The sequence below is a fragment of the Anser anser genome (genome assembly GCF_964211835.1).
Source record: "Anser anser genome assembly, chromosome: 1".
NCBI classification, from domain to species: Eukaryota; Metazoa; Chordata; class Aves; order Anseriformes; family Anatidae; genus Anser; species Anser anser.
In genome coordinates this window covers 54656878-54675504 of record NC_139720.1, presented here as the reverse complement: position 1 = coordinate 54675504, position 18627 = coordinate 54656878, and the positions used below count along the sequence as shown (strand labels likewise).

Sequence of the window (18627 nt, the reverse complement as noted above, 5' to 3'; positions counted from 1 at the left end):
TTTTTTGTCTAAACTGGTTCCATTGTTTGATCTCACAGTTTCTTCCTTGTTGTCAGACTGTCAGAAAACACACTTTCTGTTAGCATGACATCAACATGGTGAAGACAGCAGGCAGCTGTCAATAGCACCCGTCTGATCCCGATAATCAGATAATATTGGTGCCACAGAGAGGGAGAAGAACGTGTACAAATGTAAGCTTTTTCTAATGTGCTTAGTTTTTAAAAAGGTAGTTATTTTTGGCAGATGTAGAAGCCGCATTTGACAGGGAATATTGGGTCTGTTTTATCCATGTGATCTGCAGGTAAATATCATACAGCAATCTATCTTTCACTTTATAACAAGTGGTGTGGGGGAGTCTGGTTTTCGTCTTTTCAGGATCTTCCCCCCCCCCCCATCTCCCCTTTCGCTTTTTTAATACAAAGTTTTTATATAGAACCCAACAACCTCTAATACTCTTCGGGTTATGATTTTTTTCTAATTATGTTTTATGGTAGTTGATTTGCCATATTCGATTATTCAGCTTTTTCCATTAACAGCATTGGTACTCTTGGTACTCTGAAGATGTCAACAAGCTCTGAGCTTCTTGTTTGTGGCTGATTTCTTTCCAGCTGCTTTCATCCATCTGTTAAGGATTATTGCACAGACAACACTTCAACTTCATTTCTTAGTTGTTCCTTTACTGTAAAATATTGCAGGAGGCAGCTAAAAGTTTATGCCTGTTTGGGAATATTTCTAGATTTCTTTCAATATTGGTCAAGGTTTTGAGCTTATGTTGCAAATGTCTTTCTCAAAAAATGGGATTGAAATTTTCATGTCAAATGGAGTAAAATTTCTCCCCTCCCACCCTTGATGTTCCTCATCTTGCAAACCAAAAGCCTATGAATTTGCAGGGAAGAAAGGACGTTGACCTACATAATAGATAAAAAGGTATTTATAAATTCATTTATGAGGTTTTTATTCAATGTTGTGTACGAGAGAGGAAAAAAATAGTTAATTCTGCCCACCTGATCCTTTATATGATGAAAATCTAGGTACTCAAAGCTTTGCTGAAAAATGCGACTCCACAGTGTCCATAATAACGTGCTTTACTCCTGATAGGTGCAGGGAAAGGGGAAAGAAACATTTTGCACTGTATGCGGTATGTACGGTTTTTTGAAATTTTCATCAGTATTTATAAAAAAAAAAGCATAGAAGCAATTGTTGAACTGAACAGTAGTCTAGAAATTAGGCTACATTTCAATATTCTGTGGTGGCTGTTAATCATTGTTTTATTTCAAGGTGCCCACCTGTTCGTATCTGTCAGTGTGAATCTTCCCCTTGCGTTATGGCCTGCCTGTTCTCATTTTCCTTGCCTCTTGGTTTCTAATTGTGAGCCAGCATTTTCCTTCTGTTTAAATCACTTCAGTATCCTGGTGGTGGTGGCTCTGCTTGTTTTATCCAGAGGCAATCACACAGAGGTGATGAAAAGGTTAAAAAGTACACAACGCTTACTCAAGGATCTAAGCTGTTGAGACTAAGGAAATTTAAGCCTGCCAGAATAGCGTTTGTATTTGATCTGATAAATTATGTGTTTTGATATTTATAAACAGAAGCTTAAAATTCAGAAGGAAGTGTTGTTAGGAGAAAGAAATGCCAGTTGTGAGGAGGTGCCCATTCAAAAAAAAAGAAAAGTTTCACTAGCTGTGTTTATGAGTAGCCTGTGCTCAGTTTTTGATAGTCGATGCTACTTGATGTAGACAATAGTGCAAAAGTTAGGCTGGTGTCTTTGCTTTTACAGTTAACATAGTAAGAAGAAAATCATGTTTGGGTAGTTAACACTGTGTCCAAAACCTTGACGCCTGTATCTCTGGGCCTTATAGTACTACTGTTCAGTGATACAGTAATGAGTTTCTATTCAGATGGCACTAAATAATTTAAAACATTCAAGCTGAAGGCCTATACAGTGATGAAATGAACAAAATGCTTTGTCATTGTAATTAAAAAAAGCTGTTTCTGTTTTCCAGTGTAGTACTGCCCTCTGATATATGGTGCTTAAAGGCGTGATGGTTTCTCTTGCAGAATGAATCCCTGCTACTCTTGAAAATTTTGGCTTATTACAAAGAGGTGTACTTTCAACCTACAGGAGGTGTACTCTGGAGCTGTAGGAGTCTAAAGTCTTTGTATAAAATATCTTGTAAAGTCTTTTGGAAGTAGAGAGGTGTTCTGCCTAGCAAGCACATACCTTAAGCTTCTCCAGAAGGGCAGCAGTTTAAGAACAGTTCTGAGCACAAAGGTAGTTTTTCACAAAATAAACTAATGTTCTCTTCTTCATGCTCTGCTAGCTTCATCTTTCTAGCCTGAAAATGATAAAACTTCTTAGTAAAGCAATTTCAAAACCAAAATCTTTGCATATTGTGGATTTAAAAATTATTAATCTCTGAATGAAGAGTGGACTTGGTTTAAATCTCAGGTTAATAAAGTTGTCCTTTCATTTAGTGTCGTATTCCTAAAACTTGTAAAAATGTTACAGCAGATTCCTCTTGTTTTAAAGAGAAATTAACATAATCTGTTAAGGGGAGTATAAATTTGTTTTTCACTTTTTCTCTTGAACTTTAACGCTGTGGCCAACAAATGAACCTAATAACGCTTTTATAGGAAACACTACATAGGTGGACCTTTCTACAGCTGGGGGGGGGGGGGGGGGGGAACCTGCTTGTCAGTTTCTAATTTTGATTGTTGAAATTTCAAGGCACTGTAGCAAAGAACTATCAATCACAATGCATTAGCAGGGTCCACTGGCATTACAGAACAGCAATTATGAACAAGGTAAAGTTGTTGAGGAATTTACAAAAAAGAACATGTAATTAGACAGTGCTACTTGAACTATTTTAGGAATGCTGTTCAGAGCTTGAATGCTTGGGCATTCTTAAAGGAATTCAGTATGAAGTGCAAGATTTTGTCAGTTGGCTCTGTTGTTTTCTACAAGGGCAAGATGGGTTACTCATTTGAAACCTATTTACCCATAGTGAAGAGTAAGATTGCTAAAATATAGATATCAAGACTGAAAGATGACTCCCTCTATTTTCTTTCCTCTGTATACCCTGAAGTGTTTTTAAGGTACAAAAAGGAAGGTTAATACAATGAGGTATTTCCTTTCTCTTGGCAAATACCATCATCTGCCAAATTCACTTTGCAATACGTAAGGACTGCTGCTAGATGGTCCTTTGATGCAGCCTTTTCGTATGTAGGTTCATGTGGAGGATATGTAATGGCCTGGAATATCATTGCAGTGAACAGGTGCAAATCTGATTTCTAGACAAAAAGATACTTCAGTCTCAAATAAGATTCAGTTTAAACTCACCATGTCCTTTATCCTAAAGGTTCTTTCTTTTTCGTAAATGTTTTTTCAATAATGTTTGCTTGGCTAATAGCATCTCTTCAGATGAATACAGCAGATTGTAAAACAGACAAAAAAGCTTTAAAAAAAATGCTTAAAAAAGGCAGTTCTGCATTTGAGAGCTATCATGGTATAGTCCCTCTGTGATTTTCGGGGCGGAGATGGTCAGGGCCATTGCTTTGTAGCTTTGCTTGGAAAGTGTCTCTTTTCATGCAGGTGCGCTATTGGCACCCAATTTGAGGGCTGACCACCACCTTTTCAGAATACTGACCTTTGATCTCTTTCCCTTCAGTATTGGCTTTACAAAGGCGTTGGCAGTGGTTGCAGTCCCTATCAATATGACATGTTAGAGATCCTTTATAATCAGCCACTTAAAAATCATAGAATCATAGAATGGCTTGGGTTGGAAGGGACCTTAAAGATCATTTAATTCCTACCCACTGCCGTGGGCAGGGATACCTCCCATCAGATCAGGTTGCCCAGGGCCTCATCTAACCTGGCCGTGGACACCTCCAGGGATAGGGCATCCACAGTCTCTCTGGGCAACCTGTGCCGGTGCCTCACCACCCTCTGAGCAAAGAATTTCCTCATAATTTCTAATCTAAATCCCCTCTTTTAGTTTAAAATCATTCCCCTCATCCTGTCAATATCTGATTGAGCAAAGAGTTGCTCCCCGTTCTTTTTGTAAGTCCATTTCAAGTTCTGAAAGGTTGCAATGAGTTCCCCCTCAAGCTTTCTCTTCTGTAGGCTGAACAGCCCCAGCTCTCAGCATTTCTTCTTAGGAGAGGTGCTCCAGCCCTCTGATCATCTTTGTGGCTCTCCTTTGGACTCGCTCTAACAGTTCCACATTGTTCTTTTGCTGGGGGCCCCATACCTGCATGCAGTGCTCCAGGTAGGGCCTCACAAGGGCAGAGGAGAGGGGGGACAATCACCTCCCTCCACCTGCTGGTCAGGCCTCTTCTGATGCAGCCCAGGATGCAGTTGGCCTTCTGGGCTGCAAGCTTACACTGCTGGCTCGTGTTGAGCATTTCATCCACCAGAAGCCCTGAGTCCTTCTCTGTAGGGCTGCTCTCAGTGAGTTCTTTACCCAGTCTGTACTCATGTCCAGTATTGATCCGGCCCAGCTGCAGCACCTCGCACTTGGACTTGTTGAACCTCATTAGGTTCCTGTGGGCCCACTTCTCAAGCTTGTCCAGGTCCCTTTGGATGGCATCCCTTCCTTCTGGGTATCGACTGTACCACTCAGCTTGGTGTCATCTGCAAACTTGCTGAGGGTGCACTCAATCCCACTGTCGATGTCATTTGTAAAGATATTCAACAGTACCGGTCCCAGCACAGACCCCTGAGGTACACCACTCGTCACTGGCTTCCACTTGGACATGGAGCCATTGACCACCACTCTCTGGGTGCAACCTTCAAGCCAACTCCTTATCCACTGAATGGGTCACCCATCAAATCCATATGTCTCCAATTTGGAGACCAGGATGTCATGTGGGACCATGTCAAAGGCCTTGCAGAAGTCCAGGTAGATGACATTTGACATTGGTTGGTCTTCCTCTGTCAACTGATGCAGTCACTCCATCATAGAAAGCCACCAGGTTGGTCAGGCACGATTAACCCTTGTTGAAGCCATGTTGGCTGTCCCAGATCACCTCTTTGTCTTGCACTGATAAATGTTTTCAATCCTACTGTCTTCTGGCAAGCTGAGGGGAATAGGTGTTTGAGGAGAAATTTGAGCCACGGACAGTAAAAGCTTTTGCTTACCCTTGGAATATCTGTATCGTTGGTAGTCTTAGAATCATAGAATATCCCGAGTTGGAAGGGACCCATAAGGATCATCAAGTCCAACTCCTGAGTTGGTCTTGGGTTGATTCATCAGAAAGTGTAAAAACTGAGTGGTCTTGCTGACCTCATCTATTTGCAAGATCCTAAATGGGCAATTTCATTTTCACTGGGTGAACTAGATGGTGTAAATTTATTTCAGTTCCTAGAACTCTTTTTTCCCCTCTCATTGCCTGTGGAAGAAATGGAGATGTGGTTTGTGGAGAAGACCTTTCTTTTCTTCTTGCAGCTAAAAATAGTTGTGATGGTCTTCATCATTACAGTAGACTGAAGAGTGTATGGACAGCTAAAGACACGTGTACTCTGCAAAGGCATTGTGCAATGTCAGTTCCCCTGAGGGTAAAAGCAACATTAAAAGCATGTCAACATTTCCTGTCACTGGTTTTAAGTCAACTCACTCAGACGTTTGGATGGTAGACAAGACAGTGTATTATGAAGAAGGGAGAATGTGATAGCTTTCTACAGATGCAGTAAGCCTATGTGGAATTACATTTCTAAGAAATTTTATAGAAGTACTCATACCGATAAAATCATATCAGTAGGTTTCAGCAGATACAGAGCTTCCATGTGTGATTCCTACACAAATAACTCCATTAACATTTGAGTTTTTATTTGAGGTCGTTTTTTTTTTTCCTTTTTTTTTTGGACAGTGGTCAGAAGTGAACGTCTGTGAAGAGGCTGAAAGCAGGGTGAGCGTATGCTGAGAGAAGGCTCCCAGCCTCCTGTTGGTTACTCAGGGACTTTCTGGGCCAGTAGCGGTTTGTGTGTTTACAATCCACACAATGACTTCGCCTCCTGTGAACGCAGAAAAGAAAGTCAGTTCTTTCTTTTCTTTCCTGTCAGATCAGATCTCTTGGGGCTGACTGACTTCAGCACCTCTTTGCCTGGGTTATGTCACTTTCAATCAGTCCTAACAAACAGCAGAAAGCAGTGTTTGTGGCACGGGGAAGGTGACTTAATGCGTGGTGCAAAAGTGTAATTTAGTTCCCAGTAATTGTGATTATCACCTGCTTTCTCAATCCATTAAAAATTCTTTGTGCCAGTTGTCCTTTTGTGGTAAGGTGCCATCTAACTTTCCAAATCTAAGGGGAAGAAAGCAGTTAACTTGTTTTCTTTCTTCTCTGTCAGGGCGGTTAACAATGTGTATATTAAAATATCGGCCACTTACAGATGTCACTTTAAACTGCTATAACTTGTTCATGTGTGTCAGCACCATAAATAGTAAATTAACTATAAACTGAGTCGCCTAAATACAGTCATCAGGCAGCCTACAAGTGGCTGTTCGAAGTAGTGGGGGAGAGTGAGTTGGTCAAGGGCTTTGAAGTCAGACTTTCCCCCTAAATCTTTGCAAAGTATGAAAGATTTTTTCCAGAGTTGCAGCAGTTAGCTAGAATTCATGTCTTGTGAAATGCAAGCAGTCTTTATCTGAGGAATAATACAGATAGTTAAATAAAATACATGAATTACTTGTGACTTATTAAATCCAGATTTTTCTGGGATCCATATTACATATGTAACATAAAGGGATGGAGTCCATTGTCAGCCGTGGCACAGGACGCAGAGAGCACTTCTGCTTATATTCAGAAAACTATGCATTTTGAGTCTGAGATCGCTGAACTATTATTCAAAGCTGTCTTAGCTTCAAAGGTGAAGATTTCAAAAGTCATTGTCATACCACAACTTGGGCGACATAAAGGAACCTCTCTGGGGGCTGAAAGTATTACCAGAACAGTATCTCTTGCTGCAAGCAGTTGGGTAGCTCAGAGTGCCTCCAGACCAAGATTCAAGTGAATTACTGTATATATTGAGGAGTTGTTGTTCTTCAAATACTTTGCAGCTAAGTAATACCTTTATTTAATTAAAAATAATGATCTGATCTTGTCTATACAGTAGGAAATGTTGCTGGGCTTCTGACCTTTTTAGCCTTTCCAATGTGTGTGACTCTTGTCATTATATTCATAAAGCTGTTTGTTTTAAGCTTAGCAGGGAGTTCTTGTTAAGCTGCTGGGTATTTCATAGGATATTAGATAATAAAAGCATCTCAAAAGTTAACTTAGAAAATAGGACATAGCTTATTTCTGGAAGTACAGATGATTAGTTGGAGTTGGTGGTAGAAGAAACATTCCTAGTCTTTTAACCGCTACTGCAGATTTGGTGCTTAAGCGAAACATAAATTACATATTCTGAGTTACATAACTTTGCTATTCTTAATGATTTATTGAGCTGCTGTTGATAATCTGTCCCGTTGCTCCGTAAGGGTGATGCATGCTTGGTATATGTTACCATGCTGGCATTTATAGTTATTGTAAAACTTCCCTGAGTCAGGAATTAAAGTACCATTAGGCTGCAGATACCAAACATAGGTGTTAGATTAGTGATTTTTAAAAAGTAATTATACGAGTGTTAAGTGTGTTAGTATTCAAAAGAATAGCCTGTGCCTTGCAGGGAGTGCTGAATGTGATTATCATCTATCAGTAAAATTACATTAGTAAGTTTTCACTTCTCTTTTTACTAACAGGAAAACCAGTTAAGGCTGTGTGATGGTAATAACATTGAAAGGCTCAATCTAGATGCTGATGAGAAACTTCGAGAAACTAGTGAGTAGGCTAGGAGATAGCTGACATCTTGTGTCAGTATTTTGTTGAATAATGGGGCTGTGTTTTGCCACAAAAGAAGTGTGGGGGTAGAAATAGGTTCAAGTAAAAATTGAGTAACATTGCAACGCTGTGCAATACTGCAAAAACCTCAGAGGGTCCAAAAATTCAGGTAACTTTTCCTGTGCATCTTCTCCGTAAGATTTTCCTGTACATAGTTCAGGAAAATGCTTTGCTTTCTCACTTTAGGAAAAGGAAGGTTAGGGACTGTTTTTTTTTTTTTTTTTTTTAAACTTGTATATAGCGATTCAAACTTTTTTGAGTGTTTTCATCTGTGCTGAAATTAAGGTTTAATCTCAAAAGTAAATTTTGGGACTAATTGTTGCTATTCTTTGCACGTTTTGAGATGCTAGCTAGCTCAACAGCAATTTGTTCTTAAAAGAAGATATTAAAGTGTTTGCAGCTAAATTGCACGGATTTTAATAAAGGAAGGTAAATTTAAAGGTTAATTAAACACATTTTTATCTGTTGGTAACGAGTAAATTTAACCTTCACTGAGTTTGTCCGAAATGCTTACATGAAGCCAGGCAGAGAGGTGACTCAGCTCTGCTTTCACTTGTAGTAGTGATTATGTTTCTGTTACACCTGGGATTGTCTCTGTTTGATATTTCCGACAAGTTCTTCTAACTGCTCAGCATTTGTAGAGCTTCCTCAGTTGCTAGCTGCAGTGACTGGTGACTAATTGTTTGGATTTTAACGAAGTATTAGCGAGACAAAAGAAAAGCTGATGGCCTACTTATGGTTGCTCTGTTGCAGCTGATGAGTGGGAAGGTGCACTGGTCTAAAAGTAAGTAGTTGTGATGAAGCACCAAATGTATCATTCTTAAACTGGACCTGCCCTAGGCTGTGTTGAAATTAACAGTTAAATTTAAGCATGGGAAGTAAAATGCCACAATCTGCAGACAGCAGCTTTTGACCTTGGCTGTTCCTCAGTGAAGGAAGTCTAGTTATATGCTGGATAAGGTTTTCTGTTCATCCGCTGGAGATGCTAGTAAGTGACCATTCTTATGAGACTTCATCTCCTGTTTATTCAGGTGGCTGACTAGTCTTTTTATTAATAATAATTAAAAAAAAAAAGTCATGAGAGTGACCTATTGAATGAGTGGAAAAAGATAGTGATAGTAGCTGTCGCATCAAGCTGCATTAGTATGTTTTTATGGCTGGTGAAGGAAAAAGACAAAATACTGATTAAAATGTGTAGCTTTTCATAACAAGTCTAGGATTTCTTACAAAGAAATCTTCCCTATTTCTTGGGAAGGTATTTGGTTTCTCTTATGCTCAGTTCAGTTTTGGTGGGCTAGGATTTTTAATGAAGTTGTTGCATCTTGTTAGGAAAGTGTGCTTTCTGAAATCAGCATTCAGAAAAGATGAGAGTTTTGGTGTAGAAACTTTATGACCCTTCAAAATATGTCAAGCTTGACTTTATCTAGGAACTCCAGATTAGGTACACTCATTAATCAAATCCATTAGGGTTTCACTGAAGATCTTTTTGAAAGAATTGTATATAAAACTGATAGCAGCTGCTCCACTGCTTGGAGGGGGGGGTGTGAGTACTAATTTTGTTATGTCTAAGATCCTTCTGGTATATCTCATTCTTCAGAAACTAAGTGTTGAGGTATTTAATCGTGAATAGCTTTTGAAACTTACAAAAATACAAATTGTTTTATGTATTTAGAACACTCAATATACTTTGTCAAAATGTGGAAATACAGATGCTTGGATTTTAAAGGGGGAAAAAAAAGCTTTGAAATAAAAATTAAAAAAAAAATAATAATCTGACAACTTGTGGTTCCTTTTTTAATAGATGCAGGTTTTCTATTGACTTCCCCCCTGCTGTTTAAGGGTCTATTTCTGGTTCCTGCTTCCAGCTGCCAGAATCTTGAAGCCTTTACCACCAGTTGCCAGGAGAAACAGGTGTGGAGTGCGCTTTCTCTGATTCTTGGAACCCATGGCTCCCCCTGCAGTCCTTTTAAGAGAAACTAACGTGCCTAAGACCCTCAGCCATTCCAGCTTTTCTCCTTTCCTTGGGAAAAATGCACTAGGTACAAGAGTTTTGTCTTACCTTGAACCTTCCACACCATTTCTACGTATTCAGGATAACTTCATCTCCTGTCTATTGTGTAAGTCAAGAGACTGAAGACTTTGAATACTCCTTTTCAGAATGCTTGCGGTTTACTGGATCTGATGTGGTTGCTGTGTATTGCTGAAACATAGTGGGGAGTCTGGACTCCTGCTTCCTTAAAAAGAAGGCGAAAAGACTGCTGGACATGATCTCATGATGATAGATTGAAGAGAAGCTGAGAGACTTTTTGGGGGAAGAAATGTCCATAGACATTTTTTAAAGAACTGTGGTTGGGGAGAAAAAAATATTTCAAGCTAATTTTGGCTGTTAAGCGCTGTTCCTCTTTTCAGTTCATCCACAGGTAGTCACTTAATCAAAACTTTAAATACCGTATTCTCATCCTTTCTGCAAGGGGGTGCTACTGTTGTCATTGGGAAAATGAGACCTAAAAATTTTATATGCTTTTTAATTTCAAAAATAAATCTGGTGAATAAATTAGCTAGGCCCTAAGAAGTAATTTAAAAAATATGTAAGTAATGTCCATGGAATGTTCTTTGGTCAGTTTGTTCATTAATTTTGTTTTCAGAAGGCAGTTTGTCAGAGGCGTCTCTTTAAATTAAGATGAACTACTTGGTAAAGCACTTTACACTTTCAAATGTCAGGGAAAGCTGAAAATGCATAATCTGACTTTCTAAGCTTATTCTAGGATTTTTAGAACGCTAAATCATGTAGCCTTTTCTGACAAAAAAAATTATCAAAATTTGAAAGTGAAAACACATATCACTGATCGTGAAATAATATTTACCATATGCAGATAAGTGAGAAAATTAGAGGCAGAGTTCTGCAAAAAGAAGCTGTGCTGGATCAGACCTATGGAATAGCCTTGTACAGAGAATCATTGAATGGTTTGGGTTGGAAGGGGCCTTCAAAGATCACTTAGTCCAACCCCTTTGCCGTGGGCAGGGACATCTTTCACTACATCCAGTTGCTCAAAGCCCTGTCCCTTTGAGTTTGTAAAAATGATCTTGTCAGAAACAGAAAAGCTTGTGTTGCTCATGTTTTGTAATGATCTAGTACACAAATACATAATTATCTTTATATAGATAGACATATAAAAGCATACATTCTACAAGGACTTGCAAAATTCAGTGTTGCGAGCCATGTTTGTACAACAACAAATTATTTGTCAGTTTATTAATTAGTATATTTTACAATTAATTGTGTATCTTACGTTGCTCTTTGAGTAGGTTAGGTTTTATTTATGTTGTGGTAGTGAAGGAGGGACATGTTACAACATTGTCAGACTGTTTCCTTGTGCATGCATCAGTCATATGTTGTCTTGTGTTAAGGGAGATCTGAAGCCCAAACACTGGGCTTTATTCATGTAAAATCTGTTCTCTGCCTTGGACCTTTCTTTATTCTGACCTCTCAGTCTTACAGGATTGTAGGAGGTTTCTAAGCCTGCAGTAGCTGCTTGCTACCTGTAGGCAGTAATCTAAAAAAGGACATACTATGGACCTGCTACAGTCATTGCTGAAGAGTAATACGGGAAGAAATATGGAATAGTTTAGTTTTTCTCTTTTTTGGTGGTTTTGTTTTTGGATTTTTTTTGATTACTTAACTACTTCCTAAGACTTTTCTTAGACCTTTCAGTACTGGAGTGCCGACTCGTTCTGGGTTGGTAACTTAGTAGTGTTTTCTTCTTTCTATTACATCTCAACATCAAACTGTTCTTGTGTTCGTAAGATCCACCAGGAAATTCAGATTGGAAGAGACTTCAGGAGGGCTCTAGTTTAACCTCCTGATCAAAGCAGGGTCAGCTGTGAGGTCAGACCAGCTTCCAAGGGATTTTATGTAATCTGGCCTTGAAAACCTTGAAACATGGAGACTGCAGAACTTCTCTGGAGAACCTCTTCCACTTCTTGACTGTCTTCATGGTGAAGACAAGTCTTCTCGTATCCGGTCTGGACTTCTCTTGTTCCAACTTCTGCTTGTTCCCCCAGGCCCACTGCAGTGAGCCTGGCTCCTTGCTGACGTCCTTGTAAGTGCAGGCAGGTTGCTGTTAGGTCTCCCCGAAGCTGTCCTTGAGCTGAACAAGCCCATGTCCCTCAGCTTCTCCTCACAGGGCAAATGCTGCAGCCCCTGAGCATCTTGCTGGTCTCTGCTGCAGATGCTGGTCCACTTCATGGATGTGTTTCTTGTGTTTTCTTGGGGGGCCCAAAACTAGGTGCATTATTCCAGATATGGTCTACTGAGCACTGAGTAGAGGGAATAATCAGTTCCTTCATCTACTGGCAAGGCTCTTACCAATAAAGCCTGGGGTACTGTTGGCTTCTCCTGTCAGGGCATGCTGCTGGCTCATGATCCAGTTACCATCTGCCAAGGCCTTTTCCACAGAGCTGCTTCCTAGCCAGTCATTCCTCAGCCTGTGTCATTGGCAGGGCCCCTCAGGCGTGGGGCTTTGCAGTTGTCCTTTCTGAATTCATAGTTCCTCTAGGTCCGTTCCTCTAGCCTGTCTAGGTCCCTCTGAACGGCAGCCCTGCCCTTGGGAATGTTGACTGGACCTGTCCACCCTAGTTGGCATTATCTTAAAAACTCTAGCAGAGTACACCGTATTGGTCCTTCAAGCCACTGATGAAGATGTTCAATGGACAAGTTCTAGGACAGACCCATGCAGCATCCCACATTTTAACAGCATCCAGGTAGCGTGCAACCATTAACTATTACCCCGAGACTGACCACCCAGCTGTTTTCTTACCAGTCCAGTTGTTCATTCTAGTTCCCTGATACTCAGTTTCTTAAAGTGCCCATGTCTTGAGGCATTCCATTGTGTTTTTTTTTTGCAGTGAAAACCTAAAAATTAATCTTTATTTTGTGAATTCAACGGTTTCCACATTCATGATTTTTTTCTCGATCTGTGACTAATTTTCTTTGTGAACTTCTTGAGAAACTTTGCCATTGCCTTTCTCTAAGTTATAAGAAGCTTAGCTCTTTTTCTTCTTTCTTCCTTTTTTTTTTTTTTTTTTAAATAATGTAGGTTTTAGTCATTTCAGATAGTTTTACCTGCTGTCTGAAGTGAAGTAAACTGATTAACATTTTGGTAGATTAGTTTTTTTTAAAGTTGCTTTGAGACAGATTGTGTCTAGACCTACGAGAATGTTATTTTTAACCCAGGGTATTTGTAGTTCTTGTTTGCTTACTCTTCCTCTTTATAATGGTAATTTAGATAGATATGCATACTAGATAACAATGTGCCTGAAGAGCTATGCCACTAGCATTTAAAATTCATAGTGAAGCAGCAGTTTTATTGACAACACTTTGGCAATTGCCTTGTCTTGGTGACCTACTAGATGTTCCAGTTCTCATCCAGATTTCTTGTTTATGATCTAATAAAATAAATTCCCATTCCTTTCCAAATTTTTGTTGGTTTAAAAGTCTTTCTAGTTTTATACTTGATCTTTTACAATCTCTCCTCTTCTACAGCTTCATTAAACTGAATTTCTATTTTATATGGGAATCTTGTTAGTTTAGCATTATACATGCTGTATGCAATTCTTCTTTACTCGCAAACGTATTTCATATTTTCTTCCTGGTACTAGCCACAAACTGTTCCTTTGCTTACCATTTGTGTGAATTGTGCTTGTCTCACACCAGCAAGAGGCTTTCCTCAACCCACCTAACACAGAGTAAACAAGCTAAAATTTAGGTTGTATAGGAGTAACCCTTAAACATTTACTCTCACTCAATAGAACCATGTTGTTTTATGATGTGGCCACCAATCTGTAGCTATTTTACCAGTTGTCCTACTTTTTTTTTTTATCATCTACAACAATACAATTAGTGGAATACCTTTCCCTTCCACCTGGCAGTTGGAGTGCAGATGCTAGAGCTCCTGAGAAGCAGACGTAGACCGAAGTACAAGCAGATTTTAATGTGTTTGATATGGTGAGGCTAAATGCGTAAAAGTGCGAGTTGCTCAGGGAATGGAAATGCAAAATTTTTTTTGCTTTCAAACTTTTGCTTTTAAATAAAATACTGTTTTGACTCTGGATCACATTGGGTACATGCTCAAAAATGTGAAATTACCTCATATACTTACTTGATTGACTCTGTCTTCTGGATCTCATTACCAGCTTATAGCCTCTCAGTATGTTTGTGATTTTGCTTAGGGCTGTGTCCGCACAGGCAAATAACATTATTTCAGTTAGCCCTGTTAGATGTCAGTGTGCACATAACGTTTTTTGTCAGTATTTTTGACCTGTCAACGGGATCAAGGTAGAAGTGAGTCAAGTTGCCTCTTCTTTGGGAAGGGACACAAGGGAAAGGCTGAGGAAGTGGTTGGTTGGTTTGAGTTGTTGTGTAGGTTTTGTTTTGTTTTCCTCCTTAAATGAATAACTAGAATGTTATCTTTTCTGATAGAATAGTGTACTCTACTTTCCATTCCCAAATGTAGGGGGTCATGGATTTGTGTGTGATGATGATTTATTTGCTCTATTTATTGTATGGCTTGTTGAACATCGCAGTGTGGCCTGATTGCTGACTTCATGCAAAGTAGAGCATTGCTAACTGTATGCCTGGATGTTTGTGTAAAATACTAAGTGCATGTGTTGAATTTTTGTAGAAAGAGAATATTCTGCTATCTTTGCTAAAACTTCTGGCTGAATGAAGTAATTAAATGAAGCGTGCATAATTAATGATCAAATATAATATAATTCCTCTTTCTGGCCAATGAAATTACTGAAAATGTATGCTAAAACTGTACTTAAAAAGCAAACAATTAAGCAGAAAGCTTCCTTAGTGCCCTTGGAATCTTTTATCATGTGAGCCAAAGGAAATGCCTACCTTATGTTGTCATTGGAACAGCATTTATTTGAGGTTCCCTTAGGCCTCTTTTTTTTTTACCCTACTAACTAAGCTGTGCGTGTGCAGTGAAAGTCCTTCATATAAAGTTGTTTTTCACAAATAATACACAGCTTTTACAGCAGTTTCTATCTGTAGTTAATAAAGTTTTTATAAATCTTTTTTTTGGAGAGAGATATCTTCATAGACAAATAAAACTTTTTTTAAAATTTCTACTTTATACCTACGTAAGGAAGAGGCGCGGTAGAAGTCATACTTATTCAGAATAATGAAGGAAGTCCATAACAGAGCAAGATTTAGAACATAGATACCCTGACTAAGTCTCCTGCGATAGCCATTAAATCATTCTTCTTCCCTTCTAAGATTTTCTGAGAACTGTGCTATAAAATGATACCATAGCAATGGGGATGGAGATGTACATATGTTGCTAAGAAACTACATGGTCTGTTCTGGACCAGTCGCTCTGATAAAGTGGCTGCCTTAAGTTGTTGCATATGGAAAAGGGCCACTTTAGGTGATGTGCGTTTTGCTCCACCAATTTCTGACCTGCAATGCTTGCCTTTGCAGATGGAACATGAGGATTTTGTAATGGAGGGGCATGGCAAGACTCCACCTCCTGGTGAAGAAAACAAACAGTGAGTCACACGTTTATTTGAAAAGGGCCTTACCATAGTAAATGGTGTGAAGCACTCTTGTTTTAATGTGCTGGAAACATTGGTTGTTCGTTTGGTGCTCGCCCTTTTGGTTCATTAAATATCCCTATTTAATAGTGGATGGTGGCTGTTAAAAATAAATAGAAATAAATCAGGATGTTGACTTGCCTTAAATTTAAAAGCATAGAATTACGCTTTGCAATTTCAGAAGATAAATCAGAATTTGTTGTGAAAGGGATAATCGTTCTGGAAGCTTAGCGCTGAGGCAGTGAGTTCCATTTTTTATTTTTAAAGTGAAAATTTGTACGTGAAACTTTTATACGTTTCTTCGGTGAAGTAATCTGAAATATGATAGAACCAGGGTCACCTTCTTGGTGTGCGTATGGTAGATTAGTCCTCTTTGAAATATAAGCCTTCTTTAAAATGTGTTTTAATAAAGGAACTGAAATTGTAAACAAAATGGTCTTTCAAGGATGAACAATTTAAGATGCTAGTACTTAGTGCTTTAGGGGGAAAAGCTTGACCAGAGGAAAAAAAAAAAAAAGACATTTCCATCAGTAAAAGGCATGGAGGAAACAGCTTTTGCTAATAGGACTTCAGACTGAAATCCAGTAGCAGAAGAGCAGAGCTCTGTCCTAAAGGTGCGTAGCAGCAATGGCTGTCTTCTGTATTCTTCTCTTGAGCTAATGCAATGGTAATACAATGGTATCGCAGTTAAATGATTTACCTGACCTACCTTACGGAGCAAGCAAGAAAGTGGTCTTTGGGAAATCCACAGCACAAATCTTTTTTTTTTTTTTTTTTTCCCCTGTGCCTAATTGGATGCCTCTTCATGAAAAGGAATTCTGTTGTCTCTTCGATCAGCAGTATATTTGGTGCAGAAAGGTTGGGATTCAGCTTGAGGTGGTGGCCTTCCTTACCTTTCAGATAAGCTAACAACTGTACGTTCGCTGCCTCTGCGACAGTGAGAAAATGTTTCTGAGGTAGCCAAGATGAGCTCAGGGAAGTTCTAGTGCTGAGCATGCACATTTTTTCCATCATGGAAGTGAGCCAAACTTCTCAAAGTAATTGCTGCTATTTCTTTCTATTCAGACTGCCCAACTTACTGTGGTATCAAGAGGTACAAAGCTTGTTGAAGTAGAAACTTTCAGAAAGTTCCAGAAGGAAATCAGAGTCAAAATAAAACATAGGAGTTAGATTTCTGTTCTTCTGAATTGCTTATTTTGGTTTATAGTAGTATAATGAAACACCTTATTAGAGTGAATATATGGGGGATGTCGTCTTGGATTTATCCTGGCCTTTTGTTTGCTGTCTTATTTTAGGTGCAAGTGGAAGCTACAGCTAGTTTACAGTTGACCTGATTTCTAATTAGAGCTTTTCAAGTGCCTTACAATCTCCCTCTTCTCCAAAACTATGGTTACTGGAAAGAGAATGAGATCAGCAATAGGCAGGAGTTATTTTATTTTTAAAGCTAATAAATTTGTGGTTTGTGTATCAAATAATAATTTGATAAAAAGCTGAAAGTGCAATTTCAGTAATGCAACTAAGAGATTAAGATAATTATTTTGTGCAATTGTAGTGTAATGCCAGGAATATTCCGTTGTGGGTATTGCTCTTCAATTTTAGTTGGTCACTTGAATCTTTTACTATGCACAATCTCAAATTTTCATCTACCTAACAAAATTGTCTGCTTACGTGTAGAGCTTAAAAGTTGTAAGTGACATTGTTCTGGCATTGAGGATAAACAGATGATAATCACAAAAACAACCAGTAACTTATAACCTGAATGTATTTCAAAAAGGCTGCGTTGTCTTCACATCTTTTTTTGTACAGATCTCAAAAGGAAAACAAAAATCTGAAATTGCCCCTTCGTAATATTGCTTCCATTAGGCGTTATCTGGGCATTGTGGAGCAAGCGTAGTGAAGAGGGCCACAGACTGGCTGGAACATCTGGCAAATGAGGAGAATTTGAGAGAGCTGGGAGTGCTCAATTTAGAGATGAGAAGGGTCGGGGCTGGGCAAACTTACCCGTGTGTGTAGGTACCTGATGAGGGGTGGAAGGAAGACTTGAGCCAAACTCTTCACAGCAGTGTCAGCGGGGCAACGGCACAAACTGAAATACAGAAAATTCCACTCAAACGTAAGAGGGAAAATAATAAACTTTTTTTTAAAAAACTGTTGGGGGTGGTCAAGCAATGGAACAGTTTGGGCAAAGAGGTTGTACCTTCTTCATGCTGTAAGATACTCAAAACCCAGCTGGACGCAACCCTGAGCAACCTGCTGTAGTTAACCCTACTGTGAGCAAGGGGGTGGGATTAATGATCTCCAGAGATCCCTTCCATCCTCAACATTTCTGCGATTTGGTGTATGTGTGTGTTTACTGTTGTCTTCCTGTTTGATCTGAATTAAAATTAGAGCTTGTTAATGAAAAGATAGTAAGTTTGCATGCAGAATCAGATGTTTGATGCAGAAGATGTGTCCTTCCCTTTCCAGCTGCTCATTGCACTTCCTAGAGTTTACTCCCTCTGCAGCTATGCAGATTTTTTTTTGTTTTTTTTTGAGTACTTCTAATTTGGTTTTCTGAAAAGTTGTCCTTGTTAATTTAATTGCCTTTCATACATACCTTGATCTGGATAACTGTACTGCCATGGCATTTGGAAGATAAGGTTTCACCAACTGACCTGTGAGGGAGCTCACTTGCACCAGAGTGCTGGAGCAGTCAAAAAGTGTTAACCTTAGGCAAACCCAGCAATTTCTTAATATGTAACTGCGTTCCAGGGGACTCAAGTAAGGTTTGAATGTGCAATGAAAAAAAAATAATAATTCTGAGAGACTTCCAGTGGAAGTAGTAGCTCTTGCCTAGCCTTGGTCTCATGTGAAATGTCATCTGCAAAAGTACAGCTGCATAATGGATTACAAAGAGCCAGCACCCACGGACAACTTCTGGCACTGTGTTTCTGAAATGTAAGAGTATTTCAGCTCAGTATGACTTGGGTAAAAACTTGGTATTTTAAGTGTACCTTCTGGTATTTAAAAAGTGGTTTAATTGCAAAAACTTGCTGTATGGAATGGTTCTCTCAAGCAAACCTATTGTAGGCTTGTAGCATTTCAAGATTTTTTGGTTAAAATGTGGATAACAACTGAACTCTTGTCTGCTAGTATCTGTCAGCTTTGTGGGGA

At 39.1% G+C, this 18627-nt stretch overlaps 1 protein-coding gene across 24 annotated transcripts in view; it reads left to right on the top strand.

Annotated features, from left to right (window-relative positions):
* Positions 1-18627, top strand: part of TNRC6B (trinucleotide repeat containing adaptor 6B) — a 145089-nt gene that overhangs the window by 26352 nt on the left and 100110 nt on the right. For 15 of the 24 annotated variants that reach the window (XM_083835309.1, XM_083835306.1, XM_083835301.1 and 12 more), the window contains one exon: positions 15362-15429. The exons of the other annotated variants lie outside the window; for them this stretch is intronic. In XM_083835309.1, the coding sequence (XP_083691435.1) occupies positions 15362-15429 (68 nt within the window). The remainder of the gene's footprint in view (positions 1-15361; positions 15430-18627) is intronic. 24 annotated transcript variants of the gene reach the window in all.